This window comes from Anabrus simplex, chromosome 1, assembly GCF_040414725.1.
Source record: "Anabrus simplex isolate iqAnaSimp1 chromosome 1, ASM4041472v1, whole genome shotgun sequence".
Lineage (NCBI taxonomy): Eukaryota > Metazoa > Arthropoda > Insecta > Orthoptera > Tettigoniidae > Anabrus > Anabrus simplex.
The window spans coordinates 912,018,441-912,041,536 of NC_090265.1; the positions used below are offsets into that span (position 1 = coordinate 912,018,441).

General features: G+C 39.8%; 1 protein-coding gene across 2 annotated transcripts in view; it reads left to right on the forward strand.

Annotated features, from left to right (window-relative positions):
* The window catches only part of LOC136857740 (nuclear pore complex protein Nup214), a 232,325-nt gene that overhangs the window by 170,822 nt on the left and 38,407 nt on the right, over nt 1-23,096 (forward strand). For both annotated transcript variants that reach the window (XM_067136629.2, XM_067136630.2), the window contains exons 12-13: nt 7,114-7,305; nt 16,506-19,655. In XM_067136629.2, coding sequence (XP_066992730.2) covers nt 7,114-7,305; nt 16,506-19,655 — 3,342 coding nt within the window. The remainder of the gene's footprint in view (nt 1-7,113; nt 7,306-16,505; nt 19,656-23,096) is intronic.

The following is a 23,096-nucleotide window of genomic DNA, read 5'->3' on the forward strand; positions in this document are numbered from 1 at the left end:
AACTGAAACGCATCCAGTGAAATCAGAGCAGGAGCTTTCATAATTAAAAAACTCCAGCTCTTTAAGCAAGTCCACAAAAGGGAAAATATTGATATGAGCATCCCTTATATAATTGAACTGCTACATGATAAGGTTTGATCACATATTAAGGTGACACCACCCAAGACCTTTGAAGAGCTCTGTCACATTGTAGGAAAATTAGACGAGGAAACAAGTTACCATACTTCGAAAACGAAAACCTCAGCAGCAGAGGGACCCCGGAAATGCTACCAGTGCGAGCAGACCAGCCATTTTAAAGGCCAGTGCCCGGAAAACTAGCTTGGGACCGTTCGAGTTGAGGTAAGGAGGGTTCCGGAAGAATGAAGAAATCCCAGAAACATGACACCTGGCTAGAAGGTAAACATATTGGTCAACTCTTTAGTGATGATAAACCTAATCCACTCCACCCAGCTATTAACTTGACAATTGATGATAAGCCTTCAGTCGCTATCCTTGACACTCGAGCTTCATGCCAAGTGCTCTACTGAAGTCATAGATATACCGGTGAGGGTTGTCAAGGATTTGATACCTGACATAATATTAGGACACGACTTCTTAGTTAAATATGGGGTAGTGATAGAATATACAGCCAATGAAATATTCTTTGTTAATAGAAACAGAATTAGGTTGGCATGGGTTGAAAATAAAGCCTTTGAGTCGGAAACTTTAGACACCATGTATTGGCCGAACTGAAAACAGGACTGTTGAGGATGGAGGAGGAGGAAGATCTTGAGAAGTTGCGGAGGAGGAGGAAGACCTTGAGAAGTTGCTGAATAAGTTCCCTGCGGTCATTACTGAAAGAAACAGATTTACCACAGCGGTAAAACATAAAATAATTTATAAGGATAATGCCCCAGTTAAACAAAGGCCCTACCCACTTAACCCAGATAAACGAACATTTATAGTAAAAAAAAGTCAAGGAAATGGAGAACCAAGGATTGATTGAACCTTCAATATCAGGATGGGCTTCTCCAATAGTACTGCCTAAGAAGAAAAATGGTGATTACCGACTTTGTGTGGGCCTACATCAGGTAAATAAAAAGACTTTATCAGATACCTACCCCATGCCAGATCTGTGCCATCTGATAAAGCAAGTGTGTGGGGCAAAAGTGTTCACTACCCTCGATTTGAACTCTGGCTACTGGCAAGTAGAAGTCGAAGAAGAGTCTCGACCGATGACTGCTTTTTCCACCCCAAGAGGACTCTTATCAATTCACAGTCATGCCATTTGGTGTTAAGAATGCTCCAGCCACCTTTATGCGTCTGATGGATGAAGTCTTGTCTGGATACACAGGAGAATTCTGCCAGATCTATCTGGACGACATCGTCATGTACAACAAGACATTTTCGGACCCTTTGGAACACCTAGCTAGAATATTAGGTTGAGGATTCATGGACTTACCTGCCAAGTCAAGAAGTGTCAGTTCACATCAAACTCAGTTGAATACCTAGGTCATGTATTGACGGACAAGGGCTTGGAGAGACAAGCTGAGAAGAACAGGGCCCTTCTGGAACAGGAAAGGCCTCGTACAAAATGCCAGGTATGTCAATTTTTAGGCCTTTCTGGGTAGTACAGTAGCTTTGTACTAAACTTTGAAACGAAAACTGCTCCACTAACCGACCTCCTCAATAAAAACATACCATTTAAATGGACCCAAAAGGAAGAAACAGCCTTCCAGGAGCTAAAGAGATTGTTTGTGATGCTCCAAGTCTAGCTTATCTGGATACAACCCGGAAGGTCTGCTTGCAGGCGGATGCGAGTGACATCGGTCTTGGGGCTGTTCTGTTCCACGAGAGAGAAGGAAGGCAAGGATAATAATTGAGTATGCCAGTAGGAAACTTTCTGCTCCCGAGAGAAACTATTGTACAGCCGAGAAGGAGGCATTAGCAGTTGTATGGGCTGTCGGGAAGTTCAGAGGTTATCTGGAAGGAAGGAAGGAAGGAAGGAAGGAAGGAAGGAAGGAAGGAAGGAAGTTCAGGCTCTTTACAGACAACTCTTCACTTAAGTGGTTGAACCAAGTTTATGGAACCAACTCCAAACTGATGTGATGAGCCTTGATCCTTGCCAATTTTTTCTTCGAAATTTGTCATGTCCTGGCATAGCCAATCAAGCTGTGGACAGTCTATCAAGAAATCCTGAGGATGGACAGAAATCAGCCACAAATTTATTAGAGAGAGGGAGAGATTCCTGGGCCAGCTAAGAGGTCTCAAAGTGACCCTGTGCTCCTTGCTATCCGGTGAGGAAATAATGAGATCAATTTAGATTTAATAAGGAAGTGGTAGACTGAGGTCATGCCCTGTAACAGAATGGCATCCTGGATCACTAAACACAGCACTAATTGTCGATCTGTCCCAGTTCAGTTTAAGATGTGCTACAAGAAATTCCGACTCGAAGACGGCATACATAAGTATACTTCCCACCTGCCTGGTTCTTCTTAGGTCATCGTCATTCTTAAGTCGCAAACCGTGAGGATTTTGAACAAATACCTTGATAATCCAGAAGCTCTGATCAAGAGAAATCCTATTCTTCGATTCGGCAACGTTTCTTCTGGGAACACATGCGTCAGGAAATCAAGAACTATGTTCAAGCCTGTGCAATCTGTGTGCACTAAAGCGAGAAACCAAAAGGCGAGCGCCAGCATGAGAGGACGCCGACCACATCAACCTTGGGAGGTCCTCGCCCTTGACCTTATGGGACACTATCCTACTAACTCGGGGGAAAAACGGGATCCTCGTGGTGACTGATCTATTCACCAGATGGGTGGAAGCGTTTGCCATCCTTGAAGCTACATCGGAACGTACCGTACAACTCTTAAGGACGGAAGTCTTCAGTTGGTATGGGTATCCTCTATGTCTACTCACGGACAATGGCAGTCAGTTCACTTGGAGACAGTGGTTGCAAACTTTGTCGGAGTGGGGAATTGAACACTGGATGACACCGATCTACCATCCACAGGCGAATCCCACCGAACAGAGAAACCAGGAGCTAAAGAGATGTTTCAGATTCACTTGGTCAATAGAGAACACCCACAATATCCCCTGCCTGTCGTAAGAGGCGACTAAAAGGGGCCCTGGGGGCTCAGAACTTGGGAGCAAGGGTTGGCGACCACGGGGCCCTAAGCTGAGTCCTGGCATTGCTTCCACTTACCTGCAGAACTTTTCCCTGGACATCCAATCAAGAGAACTGGTGACTGGAACTTTATCCATGGACAAGGAGAGGAGTGGGAGGATCCTGATATATGGCATGTGCAGAACCAGCAGCAGATTCAACAGGCACACCGCGAAGCCGAACAGCATTCAAGGAGAGAAGCCGAGAACAACGATGCACCAGAGGAAAGCGAGTTCAGACCTAGAACACTAGTTCTTTGTCGAAACCATCCCCTCAGCAACAAGCTTCAAAAGTTCCACGCTGGGATGGCTCCAAAGTGGCTCGGACCTTTCGAGGTGGATGTGTATTTCCTGAAGACTATACCGCCGACGAAAGTGCATACATCGGAATTTAAGGCGTTACCTCGACCCCTACAAGAAGGTGGAGAGACCGTAGAGTGGACACACACTAAGGGGCCCTAGAAGAATGCGGACTCCAGGGAGGATCAACACACACCGATACCTCCCTTGGTGGATAAGAGTGATGAAGACATAGATATCAGGACACCAAGATATAATTTAAGACCTAGAGAAAGGAAGATCCAGGATAGATATTGAAGGTTTTAGGGGGGATAATTGTTGTAGGTCCGATATCCTAATTGCGGCAAAACCTTCAGTAATCTTATTTAATATATAGATAAAATAATAGGAGTTACGATGATCTATAAATTGTGTTAATATACTTATCCTGCTTATATTGTTGCATGCTTAGTTTATGATGAATAAGGTACCAGTGGACGGGATTTTTAAAGACTTGTGATGTAGCAATGGACGTATTAACACACAAAGACTTCCAATATGGCGCCAAGAAACATCACCAATAGTCATTGGTGTGAAACATGTATATATTCTTTGTAGATTGTTTTTAAAAAAAGTGTGATTCTTTTTAGGGAATAAAAAAGGTTTCTCAAGTGCGAGAATAGAAAAAAAGGACGATTGAAGAGAACAGTATATGTATCCTAGTGACAATAAACTTATTATACAAAAAAGTAAACATGTTCTCATGTGATATTTTTCTTTTGTAAGAAAAAAGAAAAATTCCATATTGAGAACAATAGTCTCAGTCTCATACTTGGCTTTGACGATATGAAAGTGACTGAGGTATGAGCGATGCCAGTAATACCATTCCTTATGCGGTCAGTGCCTGTTACGAATGGTGTAAAAATATCGCTCATAGGGTCAATTGTTGCATGCATTTCAGTGGGCTTGGCAGGCTGATATGTATCTTTTATGTCTGATTTACCCAGAACACTATTCATCTCAATTTTCCCTCCCTTTCTAAGATTCTTTATTACTGTCCAGAAAAGATTCCCTGCTGCTTGACCTAGACATTCCAGGTTATTACCAATATCTTCCCATGATTTCTTGGATTCAACAACTATTTGTTTTGCTCTGTTTCTTTCATGTATGTACAATTCCCTGTCTGCATCAGTTGTTGTTTGGAGCCATTTCTGATACGCCTTCTTTTTATGTTTACAAGCTGCTCTCACTTCATCATTCTATCAAGATGTTCACTTTTTTCCATCTTACACACAGTTATTCCTAGGCATTCCTTTGATGTTTCTACTACAGCATGCCTGTATGCCCCATATTCTGTTTCTGTATCCTGAACCTGCATACTGTCCATTGCTTGGAACTTTTCACTAATCTTATCCCTGTACTTCTGTCTAATTTCCTCGTCCTGGAGATTTTCTACCCTTATCCATCTAGAGACAGATTTCACTTTCTCTGTCCTAGGCCTTGATATACTTAGTTCACTACAGATCAGATAGTGGTCAGTATCATGAAAAAATCCCCAGAAAACGTGCATATTCCTAACAGTTTCCCTGAATTCAAAGTAAGTTAAAATAGTCTATTATGGATTTGGTGCCTCTACCCTCCCATGTGTAGTGGTGAATAGCCTTATGCTTAAAGAATGTATTTGTAACTGCTAATCCCATACTAGCACATGAGTCCAGCAAATGCTTCCCTATTCCTGTTAGCTTCCATATCTTCCCCACATTTATCAATCATCCATTCATATCCTTCAGTTCTATTTCCAACTGACCTGGCGAGTTGGCAGTACGGTTAGGGACGCGCAGCTGTATCCGGGAGATAGTGGGTTTGAGCCCCACTGTCGGTAGCCCTGAAGATGGTTTTCCGTGGTTTCCCATTTTTTCACACCAGGCGAATGCTGGGGCTGTACCTGAATTAAGGCCACGGTCGCTTCCATCCCATTCCTAAGCCTTTCCTATCGCATCGTCGCCATAAGACCTATCTGTGTCGGTGCGACGTAAAACCAATTCTTTAAAAAAAAAAAATTGTCCAACTGTCACATTGAAATCGTCCATTAGCACTATCCTATCCATGATAAAACCTCCTCCTTACTATCGTATTGCTGATGTTCGTGCCCCGTATTTGCTGCAAACAATTTCTGGCCTCCACAGCTGCCGTGTGTCAATCGCAAAGAGCTTGCATTACGAGAAAGCGATTATTGCACTTAGCAGTGCTTCTCCTATGACCAGAACTGGGCTTTCTGGTGTAGGTATTGTCCTCTCAGTACCTTATAACAGTTCTGTACACATTAGAATAAGACATGCCTGTAACTTACCACACAGCATATACTGCACCAATCCTCCATTAATGCCACGGCCCTTGCTGCATTTTCAGGAGAAAGATCCATTATGCCCTGTCTTAGAAGCAAGAATAACTGTTGTAGACAAGCCGTAAAGTCCACGAAAGTACACGCCATGAGACTTTTACAGCAATAAACCTTAAGACAGGTTTGTGGTTATTTTTGTCCAAAGGCAGAAAATGGCAATATTGGTATTGTGATTGTCACGATCAGTACAGTTTCTCAGTTATTGCGTTAAAATTTCTTAAACCGGGCGAGTTGGCCGTGCGCGTAGAGGCGCGCGGCTGTGAACTTGCATCCGGGAGATAGTGGGTTCGAATCCCACTATCGGCAGCCCTGAAGATGGTTTTCCGTGGTTTCCCATTTTCACACCAGGCAAATGCTGGGGCTGTACCTTAATTAAGGCCACGGCCGCTTCCTTCCAACTCCTAGGCCTTTCCTGTCCCATCGTCGCCATAAGACGTATCTGTGTCGGTGCGACGTAAAGTCCCTAGCAAAAACAAAAAATTTCTTAAATGGATTAATTAACTTGACTTTCATTGTCATATTGTTGTAATGTTTGTCATCGTGTTATATTTAATTATGAAGGCTATGAACACACATTTTGTTTTCTCAGTCTGGTTTCACCACAAACACACCTGCTGCTTATCTCTGCCTGCCCTGACTGTCAGCATCCGTCCCTCTCCACACACTTTCTTCAAATAGCTGGAGGAAGTTTTGGCCACTGCTGGTGTAGAGTTATGAGATTGGTGAAGTAAATTTGTTGCAATCAGTTAAACTTACCTCTGAAGAGTCCTTATTTTTCATTTTAGGTTAACCTCCAGTTATTCTTGAGAAATTAAACCAACCTCACCCTAGATCTTATACGAAGAAAGAAAACCTTATGCAAATATGGGAATCAAACTTGAAACTACCTATTTTATTGTAAGCCGTAACTTCTAAACTAGATTGAATAAGATCCCACAGGGGCATTCAACCTGAGAGAGCATCATCACCACCACCACTACCACCATCACCACCACCACAAATTGCCAATCACAAGATTGTCTGACATTGCTTTCACTTACTTTTGCCAGGTTCCTCCCTGAGTCACCTCTTGTTTTCTTCTTTTCTTGTGATCCTAACAATATTTGTGAGGCCTAAGAAATCTTATTTTCATATCCTTTTAAAACAGTTGGACACCATCAGATATTTAAGACGTTATTGTCTTTGTATAAAATGTTTTGTACTTGTTTCTACAGGAATTGTGGATAGTTTCTTGTAATGTAATCATCAGAATTAATTTGTAAAATTTAACTAATTTCTTATTGTAGAGGTAAAATGTACATTCCATCAATGGAAGCAGTCTACCAGTCCATGGTAATGCAGAGCAACATCCTTCTGAAGTTACGAGCTGATGTAGATGCTTTAGTGGAAAGAGTAGCATTGAGCAAGAAGTCAAAGCTAGCTCGATCAGCATTTACACACAATTTAAATCTCTCTAGAAGCCATATCAAAGAAAAAGGGTGAGTATTCTTGTCTACAGTATTTTGGCAGTACTTTGAAATGATGAAAGTAGGATATGCAGTGTGTTTGTTTACGGGTGGGGCCGGGAGAAATTTTGTGTGCCTGGCACTAGCCACTTGCGGGCTTGATACGTGCCAGTCAAGGTCAAAGCTTTGCTTGCCGGGCACTATAGGTGGGCTGGCGTAAGGTTGCACATGACAGCTGCGCACAATGTTGGTCACACTGCAGTGGCACACGAAGCAATGTTGCTGCCATAACAACAGCTGATTGCATGACACGCGAGTTTTTAAAAACATGGGAGAAACGTTTTTAATATCATCGCGATGATGCACAATACAAATGAAATCGGCCGACAAAAATCGAACTTTCAACTTACCGATTATTCATCACACAAAATGATACGAGATAAATATACTACGAAGTTCTCATTATGGCGATGTTAGAAAATACTGAAGAAATCAGCCGACAAGAATCTCAGTTTAAATACTACAATAAATGTTAGAATAATATACTCCGGTGCTAACACAAAAGGTTTCAAGCAAAATCTATAAAATTTACGAAAATTCAGAAACCTTATTTTCATACCTGATATCCTCCAGATCACTGCCATCACTACCGTCGCCTTCGTTGTCATTGTCATCGTCGTCTAGGCAGATCATCAAGTCCTGACAGTCACTGATGATGCCATGCATTGCCATTGCTGAGTTAATGAATGCTGCGACATGGCTAACTTTTTTCCTCCACAAAGCCGCATCTGTTCGAGCAATACTCTCCCAGAACAGTCCTTCCACTTCACTAACTGTGAAGGACTTGTTATTAGTGCATACGTAATGTTTTACTTCACCCCATACCGAACTAACTCAATGAGGTCGAAGAGATAGTAGTACGGCGGCAACCTAATAACCTCGTGCCCTTGTTCCTTCGCTACCTCGTCGACTAATTTAGTCATACACATATGCGTGGGATATTTCTTTACTGCAGCCATTCCACTAACAGTTCTTTACGGGCGCTCGAAGTAGGGGTCTTGTCCATTATTATGGAGTGGTGAAGTGCATTGTCCATAACAATGACAGAAGGGACTTTGAGTGGTAAAAATCGTACTCGTGTCTTTGTATTGCATCAGCCTGGAAAAAATTAATTCCTGTTACAGGAGATAGCTTAATTCGTTTCTTTCCCGGAGTGCTGTGAAACAAGTCCCTACTATCAGCCCCGTTTCCGCTACTGCTATGTACGCCAGTCCCTTTTTCCTTCTGTTCCTGGAGGCGAACACCTCTCTGAATAACATAACGCTTTGAAAGCCCTAACGTTTGACATATGCATTCCACAACATGATCTGCAGGAACAGAGAGACGGCTATACAAGCTTACGAATTTCTTCCCACTCTCGTAAAACTCACAAGTTCTCCGCACTAATTCTAATGCCTGACTATTAAGGGACACTCCACTTCGCGCTTCATGACTATGTTGTCATTTCCAAGACATCGCACTGCATTCGTTAAAATAAAATTTCACAATTATCTCACAATCAAAACAAAACTTTCATAAACGCGCGAATCACAACCGACCACGTGCTAGCGGCGACAGACAAAACGGCAACACTTCAATTCAGTAGTCAAGCTACTTATAGATGGCACCACTATACTACCCATATTGCCAAAAACAATCAACTGAAAATAGTTCGTATTTATTTTGTGACTCGCTTAAACCTTATAATTTTTTTTAATGCTCATATTTGTGTAAGCAAATAAAAATTTATAAGCACTATGCAGAATTAAATACGAATTAACGTGAATAAAATGTGGAACTGTATCTGACATTAAAAGTAGTAGATTGGTGATTCTGATTGACGGGTAACGTTCTTCATTTGATTTTTGTAGTGGTGCCAACATGACTTACTACTGTCAAGTGCAACCTTGTGCCGGCCCACCTATAGCTATGCTGTCGGGTAGGAATCGGCTATCTGTAGCCTCCGCAACCAAGACACATTAAGTAATTCATTAATTAGTCTGCGCAGTACTTACCTTGTTATAGGCAATGTTGGAAGTGATGTCCATCTGCTGCCACACAGTTCTAACATCATTTAATAAAATTACTGTTCACGCGGGTAAGTTCTTTTTCGGTAATTTTCCCAATTTCTGTTGTTATATTCTCCTTCAATTTGTCTATGTTGTGCGGATTATTCCTATAATCATTACTTTTTAGTGTTCCCCACAAATAGAAATCGCACACTGTGAGGTCGGTGGAACGTGGCAGCCATAAACCCTGAATAATAATAATAATAATAATAATAATAATAATAATAATAATAATCATATGGCCTCAGCTACCATGTGCAGACATTTCAATTTGACGCCATCTGGCTGTCTTCTCGTCAATTTAGACGTTCCGTTTTACTGTAGGCCTACTAGATGACAGACTGAGTAAACAAATACTCTCTTGGGTGTCTATGGCTGAGATTTAATTAATTTTGTCGGGTAAACACCAAATGTTTCACCAGAGATCTTTTACATGCCGACATCGTACGACATGGAGTGTCGAATGGACTTTTTCTGCCCTTCAAAAATCCGACTACTCTGACGGGTTTGAACCCTCTATCTTGGAATCCAGAGGCCGACACTCTACCAATGATCCACAGAGGCAGGTATAAACCCTGAGAAATGATTTCTTCAAACACGTCAGTTAATTTGTTCATGGATTCATGACTGTATGGGCTGTTGCTGAATCTTGTTGAAAATACTTATAAAATTTATCCTCATATGATGATATTTGGAAAAATGGCATGAGTATTAGAGTGCAATATCTTTGTACATTTATTGTACCCTATCGTGAAAAAAGAAAATGGGCCCAATAATTCACTTTGCTGTAACGGCACACCCGACACCAATTTTTTCATCATACAATGGAATCTCATGAATTAAATGGGGATTATGTGTACTCCTATACCGATTGTTCTGTGAGGCAACATATCCTCGTAGATGAAACCACGCCTCATCAGAAAAAGAAAAAAAATTAAATGCGGATCCACACTACCGTTCACAATACTTCGTAACATCCAATTACAAAAGTGAACTCGTTTTTCATCGTCTCTAGGCTGTAATTCATGCACGATATGCACTCTATGTGGTTTTAATTTTAGAAGTCTAGTGGCAGTGAAAACGGATGTTTTTAAACACTAACTTCCTGTTAAACACGTCTTAGAGATTTATTTGGAGAGCATGTGAATGATGCCCTGATTTCACCAATTTTGTCCTCTTTCAATACCCTTTGTTTTTGCTTAAGAATTGAAGCATTTAGCGATCCTCTTGTCCTTAGTTTGTTAACAAGTTGCCTAACCGTTTCTCTACCCGGAATTGGAGCACACGGATATTTCACTGCAAATTGTCTGCGCACCTCTCTACATGACTGTTTTTTTTACATATGTATCCTACATGAAAACTCTCTGTTCAAGTGGGTATTTAGCCTGTTGCATTTCTAACCACTGTATTACAAACACGCTGCACAGCTGGCTGGCTTACAACTGCCACCTTATTGACCTTGACTGGCGCTTCTCAAGCCTGCCCGTGGCTAGCAAAGTTTCTCCCAGCCCCATCCGTAAGCAAACACACTGTAGATAGGACTGTGCAAAAGTTACAGTTCAAGAAAGTGCGTAGATTTGGTTGTTATTATTTTATTGGTTATTTCTGTATTCTTTTTTCTGTTTCTTCCAGTAACTTTGTGGTTTAGACCACATTGAAGTCGGTGCTCACTCGGGAGATAGTGCCACAGTCACTTCCTTCCCACCTCTAGCCCTTTCCTATCCTGTTGTCAGCATACGACCTATCTGTGTCGGTGCAACATAAAACAAAGTGTGTGATTTTTGTCCACCAACCATTATCTACTCACAGACTGAACTTAACTTTCTGTACCTTAGGTGTGATTATTAATCTACCCTTCAGATTCCAAGCTATAATCTTAATGAGTTCTCATGAATATTCACATATTTTTAATTCAAGCTGATTGTTGCTGCAGTCCATTAATATTGATCAGGTCCGTTGTCCTTTAGGTGCAGAAATAAATGGCTTAGTTTTTTTAAGAAATTTGTTTCTGATAATTCTGTGCTATCTCACACTTTTCTCATTACTGTAATATCTGTATCCTCTTTAAACTTTATTATTATATAGTATACTCTTCTTCTTGCCTGGCCTTTTTTCCCAGTTATCTGGGGCAGCACTAATGTGGATTAAGCCTAGTTTTATGGCTGGTTGCCCTTCCTGATGCCAACCCTATATGGAGCAATGTATTCTCTGTTGTGTTTATATGATGGTTAGTAATGTCTTGCATAATTGAAGATGTGTATTAAGATTATCACAAACACCTAGCCCCCGAGCTAGAGGAATTAACCAAATGTAATTAAATTCCCGATTCAGCCAGGAATCGAACAAGGGGTCCTCTAAACCGAAGGCCAGTATGCTGACCATTTAGCCATACTCATCTGTCTTATTTCTTTTTCTAGCCCTAAGCGAAGTAATTGCTAGAGAATGGGTTATTTTTCAGCCATGAATTTTATGAATTTTGAGAAAACATTGTTTTATATGTGTAATTACTATTGATATACAACCCACAACCTTTTCTGTAATTGTTTGAACTCACAAAACATCTCAAATTTTGTATAATTTAAGGAATTTGGAAAAAAAAAACAGCATTTATAAAGCAATTATCAAAAAGTATGCGCAAAATTTCAATCTTGAAACATTTTAAGTGAATTTTTTGATAGTATTGAGTTCTTGCTTAACAATCAATCGTTTGTTTATTGCAGACCAATAATATTGAATTCAGGTTGATAATACAGTAGAGTCTCGTTAATCCAAACTAATTGGGACCGGAGTCTGTTCGGATTACGAAATTTTCGGATTAACCAAAAAATATTTTCTAATAATAATGTTATTGTTTTTACATCCCGATAACTACTTTTACGGTTTCCGGAGACGCCTAGGTGCCAGTATTTTCTCCCGCAGGAGTTCTTTTACGTGCCAATAATTCTACTTACACGAGGCTGACGTATTTGAGCATCTTCAGATACAACCTGACTGAGCCAGGATTGAACCTGCCAAGTTGGGATCAGAAGGCGAGCGCCTCAACAGTCTGAGGAAAATAGTTTCTACAATACAGTACAGTACATACTGTAATTTGAAATGTCCATTCTTTAGCAGTTGCATTAATAAAATACTGTATAAAATTACAGTAGGGTAGTTAAGAACCCGTAGAGAAGAAAACGACAATGAAAATGACATTAGCAAGTGGATGGAAGCCGACTGTCATCAATTACAAACAGAGCAAGAAATTGTAGCTATGGTGGAGAAAGAATCTAGAGTTGATGGGGAACAGAGTGACGACGAAGAAGACGGCAGTGAACAACTAGTGCCACATTCAGATGCTGCGGCCGCCTTAGAACTTGCCGTACACTACGTCAAGCAACACTCCGCTGCTACGCCCACTGATGTGATGTTTATGAGACGCTGGTTTAACACTGCGTCTTCGAGTAGGTTCCAATCCCTACGACAAAAGAAACTAACAGACTTTGTAAAGATAAACGACCAGTGATTGATGGTTTATGATGTGTAATTATGTTTACATTAAGTTATTGTAGTAAAATATGACTAACAAAATGCAAGTAAATCTTCATTCTATAATGTGTTCTTTCATTTTAATAAGGAGATTTTTTTTAAAAAAATTGAATATTTCAGTTCGGATTAACTGGACTTTCGGATTAACAGGGTTTGGATTAACAGGACTCTAGTGTATCTAAATTTATAATTGCTGGTTGAAGAAGACCAGACTCTGAGAGATGTTGACATCATAACCAGATTTTGTTTGCCGCCTGCCATACGCTGGGAAGCATGTGAATGGATGGAGACATTCTGGTGTGTGTGTATTTGAAATGTTACAAAATACCTATCCATAAAATATCTGGAATGGATAGAGCTTTCCACTTTGAATAGCCTGGGTTTTGTTGCATCTATAAGAGTATGAAATGTGGAAGTTTTGTAACTGTCAGGTGTCATGGGAAAGAAAAGATTCCATCCAAAAACTCTTGATGTCTGCAAAAGAAGTTTGCGCAAAGAAGGCAAAACATCTCGCGTTCATACTTCAAATTGCCATGTTTTAATAGTGTGCAAAAAAACCGTGAATATCTTGGGAAGCGTGTAGGCCTAGTACAGATATTTTTAAAAGCAAACATACCAGTTTCGAAGCTGGAAAATTAACATGTGAAATTGTTCATGTATGAATTTATATGAGGTAAGATTGCATTTAATTTTCTTTATCGTAACTTAATTTACATAATTTAATGGTTTAATAAGGACATGATATATTCATAAAATTTGCAAACTTTCATTTTCAACTTGTACTGGTTAGATTACTGTACACAGCCTACATAATGGTGTAAGGTTACCTGTCATCAAATATTTATCACGCAACTTCTTAAAAAAGGGTTTGGGAAGTAATTTATTTTAAATATGAATGTGTTGCAGGAGCTAGAGATTTTCCTTACTTCAAGGTTATCAGAGAAAAGTATATTCAGTAATAATGAATTACAAAAAGCAAAGCAAAGTCATCTCCATACAGCCCATGAAGGCCTTTGGAGGGTTGGAAGGTAAAGACTTCTACATTCCATAACCTTGGCACTCGGTGGGGTACAGTGGTTTGCTCCATGGCCGGCGCCATTGCCCCCAGGGATTAACCTGGTGCTCGTGTTTGGTGTAGGCTAATTGAACCTCATGGCCATGTGCACCTCCAGAAGTGGAAATATTGTTTCTTAAATTTTTCAACTTTCTGATAGGGAATTGAATCTACATCCTTCCAGGTGAATTAAACACTCCTTTACTGCCTCTGCCAGGCAGGCCCTAGTGATGAATGAAAGGGTGGAAGAAATAAAGATCATACTTTCAGGACAGATAGTGTATTATTATGAAACCACAAACAAATGCAAAGAATGTATTTTGCTTGTCATATTTAAAGCAATAAAACCTTCATCTTCTATGGAAGACACACATACACTCAAAACAGCAGATTAAAAACCTACTGCAGAGCTATTTTGGATGCAGTAAAAGAATCTGACATCCAACTTGATGACGTGGTTCTTGTGTCAGATTCAGTATGGTATATGGTAAAATCTTTTGACATACTGGGAAATATTCTAGTTGATGGCGTTGTGTGAGGCACACAGTGTAAATTTAGACCTGAATGTGTTAGGTAAACACTTGCAAGATTTGCAGCTTGTTATGTCTAAAGTGAAGTCTGTATCTTTGAACATATGGAAACGAAAGCATCTCGAGAAGTTTTAGGGCTGTAAATACCCAGGACAGCTTTTACCATTATTTCCCATGCCTGTTCTGACAAGGTGGTCATCTTGATAGGAATCCGTGGTATATCTTGCAGAACACATAAGACACTCCTGAAAAGTGAGGACTTGGGTGGGAAAAATGCTGGAGTTGTTTTCTTCAGAATATTCTTCTTTTGAGACCGCATTGGATCACTTTAATCAACCCTTTGGTTTGTCGATTTCTTGGTAAGAACTGTCCAAGCCTTGCAGTCCTCCCAGTGCTCTTCAAGATATTAATGAAGATGAATTAATTTCTGCTGAAGTTGATTCTTCTATTGTAAGGGAATTTTGTAGTAGCTTTATTAACCTAGTTATTTTTCTACCTACTGTAACCTTTTTGGAGGGTCACCTAAAACAGACAGAATAAACAATCATGATTGCTGCACTTGTCTCGTTTCTCTACATGGTTGGGTATGGAGAGATGAATCATCATAGCGAGTTTTTACGACCAGATGCCCTTCCTGACGTCAACCTCATCAGAGGAGTTGATATGAAATAAATGACGTGATATATGATAGTAGGAAGGGAGAGGGTGAAACCTGGTGCCAGCATATAGCTTATTCCTGTCGATTAGCATCAAATGGTCTGCTCAATGCTTTATACCCCCATCCGAGAGACAAATCATCATCAGCGTCATATACCCTCACTCAATATGAGCACTGTGGGGAGGTTTGGAATTAAATCCAGGTTTTTGGCATGCAATCTATGATTAGAAATTGTATACCACCACTTCTCCTACCCTGCTGGCCAGCATTCTGATGGTGAATTTTTTTTTACCAACAGAATTTGAACTGGCTAATCACGGTGTCAGGCCATATAGACTTCATGCCTTAAAGGTCATGACCACCAGGTGGGTATCATAGTGACAAAGTAAAGGAATTACTTCAAGCTTCTCACAGAGCTACTCTGAAATTAAAAACTCAATTGACCAATGCTGCATTACACAGTTTCATGAAACTAACAATTTTAAGAAGTGATGATCCTGTTCATAAATTTTATAAAGCTGTGAGTTGTGTTTGATCCTGCAGAAATTGCACATATGACTGTTGATGGAAATCTTGTAAGAACTGTGAAGCATCTGCAGTTCTGTTTGAATCTAAGTGATATGTGGTGTAACAGGCTGCAGTGAACTGCAGAGAGTAGTGAAAAACATGTTTAGATGTGATGATTTCTGTGTTGCAGAGAATGACCATAAACTATGCTGATTTTGCACAATCCATACTAAAAGTGATACGGATGCCATGTGCAAATGCATATTATGAACCCTCTTTCTCATGTTACAATAATGTTTTGTCTGATAGACTCTTGTCTACAGAAAACACCAGTCTATTATCTGAAATTTATTTTGAGAGCTAGATTGTGAAAGTATTGAAAACAGTTGAAAACACCAATTTTCCTGTTTTAAAATTCTGCTATCTTCACTTCCAACTCAATGAAAATTCCAGTCTCTAGTAATTGCCATATCAGAACTTTATTTATGCAATTTAGTAAGAACTGTGTTGCACTTTTTTATTTTCCTTAAGATTAAACCTTTATTCTAGCATTTTTGACATCTTGTAAACATCCCTTCCTCTGTTAATTGTTTTCTTAAATGTTATTCATTCCTAACACATCCAAATAATTGATACTGCTTGCTGACAGGTGACTGTGTTCCTTCAATAGCATCTGCTGATCTTAATGGTATCCCATCAATGTTTCAATTTACCTAGGATTCCAAGTTGATCAGGCTGACCAGATTTTTCAGAATATTATTCATATGTAAACTTGAAGAGTGATTTTTGCAGTATTTAATTTATTTTTTTGGAAAGCAAAAAGCTTAAGTACTTTTACTATTTTACAGGGAAAGTGACATCTCCAAACTGGCTGATAGCTTGCTACAAATGAAACTTGGTACCAAAAATACTACAAGTGTTGAGGAAGTGTCAGAGTTAGTAGCTGCTGGAAGATACTCGACTATTGCTGCCAATAACAGAAAGTTGACTGCTAGAAAGCAGGCAAAGCTACGAGAGTTGCTTTCTGAACATCCAGTAGGATATGTGAGGCCAATTAAACCTGCAATTCAGGAGCTTCAGAAATTTTTGCCTGAGGAAACACCTGTTGCTTCTGTAACAAGTGTAGTAGAGAATACTCCAATAGCAGAAAATGCTCCAACTGATATATTTGGACAGATTGCCAAAAGTTTCATTAAATATGGAAAACAACCTGAACAAACTTCTGCAAACTTCAGTGCTAAAGCAACTTCTGTATCACTTTTTAGTACTCCTGTTCCTTCCTCTAAACCTGCTGATGAGACAAAGAGTAGCCAACCTGAAAATACAGCTGTGACTAGTACTGCTAAAGGAACAACTAATTTCTCATTTGTAGCTGCAGCTAAACCAAATGTACCATCCACATTTTCCTTTAATACTCGTGGTGGAATGACAAATATACCAACATTTAGTAGTGGTTCTGTAAAACCTGCAGCACAACCTTCTGTTTTCAGCTTTGTATCTACATCAGCACCTACTGCTACTACTACTGCTATTATTACTACTACAACTGCTGCTGTTACTACCACTACTACTGCTGCTGCTGCATCTGTACCTAGCATTCCACAATTCAGTAACATCAAAAGTTCTACAGCGAGTTCATTAGCTAGTTTTTCATTTACACAGTTTGCTTCTTCTCTCTCTACAACCTCTTCTTCAGGTGCTCCATCCACATCATTTACTTTATCTACAACACAAGAGAAGAAAGACACTAAAACAACAGATGTAAATCAACCAGTAAAGGTATTAGGAACTCCAGCGTTTAGCTCTGGCTTGATGAAGAACACAACTTCTTCAAATACCTTCTCATTTTTGCCTGCTGCTGCATCATCTGCACAAACTCCAACTTCTACAGTAAAACCTGCATTTGGTGGACTGCAGGCCAAATCTCCATCATCTGAACCTACTCTGTTGTCAGGAACAGAAAAGAATGATGCTTCTCCAGTTAATCAGGAGAAGAGTTCATCTTTATCAAGTTTCAACTTTGGATCTCTAAACTCTGCCATTAGTATCTCACCTGTTAATGAGAGTGCTCAAAATGCTACAGGAGATGCTACACAGAACTCACCACCGGCTCACTCCATATTTGGAGGAACTGCTAAGAGTAGCAATACAAAACAAACTACATTCAGCTTCGAGCAGTTAGGGGTGACTCTTACACCAGTAGAGCAACAAGATCCTATTACTAAACCCAGTTCTACAAGTAGCAATGCTTTGAGTAGCTTCAGTTTCTCATTGTCCGGTGAAAAGCCTGCCCCTTCCTCTACTCCGTCTACTGGAACATTCTTTGGACTGTCAATCTGCAGTCCATCTTCACAGGAACAGAAAACAATATCTACTACACCAGCAACTGTACATTCAAGTACTTCCACAACAGTATCATCCTTCTTTGGAACAGCTAGTCCAGCTTCTGTGCCAGCCTTATTTGGATCATCTACAACCACTGCAACAGTGCCTGTGTTTGGCTCTACAACTTCATCTTCATCTACAAGTACTAATATCCCTGCTTCTACTACTACTACTACTACTACTACTATTACTACTACTACTACTGCTACTACTTCAAGTAGTACATCTACATTCTTTGGTACAACAACCACACCCTCAGTATTTGGTGGAACAACCTCAGCATCATCTCTATTTGGTTCATCGATGATGAAAACACCATCCTTATTTAAGGCAGCAACCACTGCACCATCCCCGTTATTTGGTACTTCTACCGAAACAACACAGTCGATGTCTGGAACAACAACGACACAATCTACATTTAGTCCTGCAACTACAACAACACAGTCTATATTTGGTGTTACAAGTACTACTCCGAGCACAACAGCTCCAACAACACAATCTATATTTGGTGCTACAACTGTGACAACACCTGCAACAACATCACCAACTACACAGTCTGTATTTGGTACAGCTGCTGTGATCACAACAGCATCAGCAGCTCCTACTACACAGTCCATATTTGGTACTGCGACTGCAACTACAACAGCATCAGCAGCTCCAAGTACACAAGCCATGTTTGGTACAGCAGCTTCAACAGCTGCAACAACTCAGTCTGTATTTGGCACAACCTCAGTAACCACTACTACTGCACAATCAGCTTTTGGGACAGCTACAACTAGCACACCTGCAATTTTTGGTGCAGCGTCAACAACAGCATCCTCTTCTGCTGTTCCTACCACAACCACAACAGCAACATCTCCACCATCCTTATTTGGAACTGGAGGTGCTACTGCAGCTTCTGTGTTTGGTACTGCTACATCAACACCATCCTTATTTGGAGGAGGCTCTGCATCCAAACCAGTATCATCATTATTTGGTGCACCATCAACAACAGCACAATCAGTGTTTGGAGCAACTACATCAACACCATCTTTATTTGGATCAGCATCTACCACAGCACCACCATTGTTCGGTGGTGCAGCTGCTACAACATCTGCACCATCCGTGTTTGGATCTGCTGTAGCCACAACCTCTACACCCTCATTATTTGGATCAGCAGGTACCACTACAACATCATCATCATCTCTCTTTGGTATTGCAGCTGCTACAACTTCATCACAATCCTTATTTGGGTCAGCACCTACAACCACATCTTCATCTACACCATCACTGTTTGGAAGTGCTAGCACTGCTGGAACGTCTTCCCCATTTGGAAGCACTGGCTCTGGAGGAGGAGGTTCTGGTACATCTCTATTTGGAAGTGCAACAGCTGCTTCTTCTCCAGCATCCATATTTGGAAATGCTTCTGGAGGGGGATCATCATTCTTTGGTCAGGCTGCGACAACTACATCTTCATCATTATTTGGGCAGAGCACTCCAGCTACCACAACATCGTCCTCAGTATTTGGTCAGAGCCCATCTTCAAATGCTTTTGGTCAAACTGCTGGAACTGGATTTGGGAGCAAACCCATGTTTGGCCAAAGTGGTAGCTCTCTTTTTGGTGCAAGCTCTGGGTAAGTACAAAAGTAACTCTATTGATTGTTGCATCTTAATGTATCACATTACAGAATTAAAGCACTGTCTTAAATTTTGTAGTGAAATGTGCTTTATTTTGACCTATTGGCATACTAATTTTCAAGTCATTTGCATGCACAGCATTATTATTATTATTATTATTATTATTATTATTATTATTATTATTATTATTATTATTATTATTATTAATTTGCATGCATAATAGCCTGTTTGTTGGTTGCAAACTTTACTTTATTAGTTTATAGCTGTTTGTAGGTTCTCATGAATTTATAAAACGAAAGAATTATAAATCTTACTTTTTTCCCATTTCCCCAGGTTTCATGGTGTGAAAAAATTCCCAGAAAATAACATTTTTGTTTTCTTACGACACCCCCCCCCCCCTTTTTTTTCTCACCCTTTATTAAATTTTTACTTGAACCTGGTAGGGCATCATCGCATTCATCACTTTCAGAAATTTCTGATCCACTGTCACTGTCGTCACTACCACCAAATTTTTGTTCACAATCTGATGTTTCTGATTCACTTTTGCTCTCGCTTCTGTTCAGACTTTCAAAAATATCACTGCTTGCTAACTATAGCCTTACTGCTTTATGTGATTACTGCTATTAGCCTTGGATTAGATGGAGATAGGCTCAACAAGACACACTCAATGTTGAAGAGAACATGAAGTACAGTAAATCCTTGTTAAGATGTTTTTGCAGGGGCAAAGGAAAGAGAATGTGTTAAGCGAGAAAACTTACTATTTAATACATGAAATAAAACTATCCAACAGGTATATGTAAACACTATTTTTCTTCGACTTGTGTGCATTTTAAAATATAGATATTGATTCCTATAGGGAACATGAAATATTTGTCTTGACTGAGTATGTATGTATTGTACCAGGTAAAGTTTTGGGGAAAGGGCATGAGTAGGACCTCAGGAAGGGGAACTTGGTTTTGGAGCCGATACAGAGTAGGATAGACTCGCAGAGCGAATAATAGATGGTTAAATATTTTCTTTCTTAACAATTTATTAATTCTTCACCCTGCAATATGATTATTGGACTCAAATCTGGCATTGAAATTAAAAGTTTGAACGTAATCTTCCTGAATTCTGTTCATGAAAATTAAATGAATATCACTGATTCCAAAGTTTTTCATATGTGAGAAAACAAGGTATTAGATTTCCACCTAAAGTCTTTCTAAATATGAGCACGCACTTGTAATTGCAAATTGACATGAGAAATTAAATTTCTGTTAAAAGTTTTCAGTTTTTCAGTTTGTAAACCTTGATGTATAGCACACTTGAAAAGCCTAAAGTCTTTCTATGAGATATGAAAATGCAATTTGAAATTAAATTAATCACTTCTGAGGAACTATGAGAACTCTGAAATATTTGTTCACATGCGGCACTGAAGTTTCCACTGTTCAAAATTAATGAGAAAATTTTAGTCAGTTTGTTCCTACTCACTTAATGAAAGAAATGTTGCTACAAATGTTGAAAGATGGACATCTGGAATGTTCCGTGGAGAATCAGGATCGGCAATGTTCCCTTAACACACCATGTTGACGTTCCCCGATGAGGTGATGACGGCTGGAACTGGATCATGTAGAATTGCAGCTTGTTAAGGTGATTTTTCGCACACGAAAAATTCACTTAGTGCGAGTAGTTATCACTGACCCTGTCATTTACTGTTGAACACAATTTTTGGCGTAATTGAACTTCAAGACGTTAAATGAAGAATCACAGTCCTTCCTGTATGAAATACTATTTAAAGTCGTTACTGAAACGTCCATAATTACACAGTTCACACTTGAAAAGGCAAATCATAGTCTATAATCACAGTCTTTGAACACAGTCATTAAGTCACCAAGGATTATTTTCTGCTTATCTTGTTAATATAACGTCACATTACCTCAGAAAAAGTTCTTAGTATTCACCCAGATTACTACTGTAAGTCGTATACTAATATGGTGTGAATAAAGAAATACAGTTCAATACTCGAAAAGAAATGAGTTCTGGTGATTCTACACATTAGTTTCTGTAGAAGTTCAATATCATGTGAAGTAACCTAAGTCTACACGTAATGATATATTCTGTGAACGTTAAATATTTGGTATTTGCACTTCAATAAGTCACTCGTATTATATTCTCAAATGTCTTTAGAATTAGACTGTAGTCGCGACGCGACGTACGAAATACAGTGCGATGTCTTTTATAATTTTATCGGCGATATAACTTCGTGTTCCGGAAACGCGACGGCAAGTACTTTCACCGTGACTGCGCGAACATACTGTACGCGGGTCGGTCTCTCCTCTGTCTCACTCACACACATCTGTATACTCGTCCTTGTACTGCGCTGCTCTGCTCGTTAGCCTTGACATATATATGCTGGCGCTGGTAGGGGTGATTTCTCTTGGCCATGTGACCGTGAGTGTTTAAATTCCTTAGACTTTAAATTATTATAACTCAACAACCATGGGATGAATTAATTCGAAATTCACAGGGATTAACTTTTATGACGTCCGCTACGATTCAGCATTTGTCCCGTTGAAATTGGTTAAGGCGTTGAAAAGCTTGCGAAAAGAAAATTCTTAATACCAATATAATGGTCCGTTGTTGGACATTATAAATTTTCTAGCTAACTCATTCTTGGTTGCCTGCGTTTCGCCCTCGTGTGCTAAGTTAGGCTCATCAGTTGGGACTTAGCACACCACCCAAGACGCAAGGCTAGTGCATACCGTGGAGGCCACTGCATAGGCTACTTGAAGCCACCAGCAGTGCCAATGCACTATGAGAGCTATGTTTCATTTCCAAAAATTGATGCCTGCCTGGCCATCAGATAATACAGATGTTAATTCCCATAGGGAATTTAAAATATTTGTCCTGAATGAGTAAATTTATAATACCAATATAATGGTCCGTTGTTGGACATTATAAATTTACTCATTCAGGACAAATATTTTAAATTCCCTATGGGAATTAACATCTGTATTATAAGAAAATTCTTTTCGAGAAATATCTCTAGGGGAGGTGAGCTTTGAGCGACAGGTGACGTCACTTGACTTCGCCTAGTGCACTCGTGAAGTCTGGGACATGCTGGAACATTCCTTTACTTAAATGTTCGTACGTTGGACGGATATTTTATGCTGGAATAACGTTTCTTTCGATTGATATGGGCCAGGACATAGGCTTTCCTGGTACAGTATGTATGTCCAAACATTGTCCCGCTCCTCTATGGGGTCAGGTATAAAGTGAGATGAATCTTCGTAGCGAGTTTTTGTGACCGGATGCCCTTCCTGACGTCAGCCTCATCAGAGGAGTTAATGAGATGAGATGTGATTGAATGAATGACGTGATATATGATAATAAAAAGGGAGAGTGAAACCCAGTGCCGGAACTTAGCCTACTCCTGATGAATAGCACCAAGAGGTCTG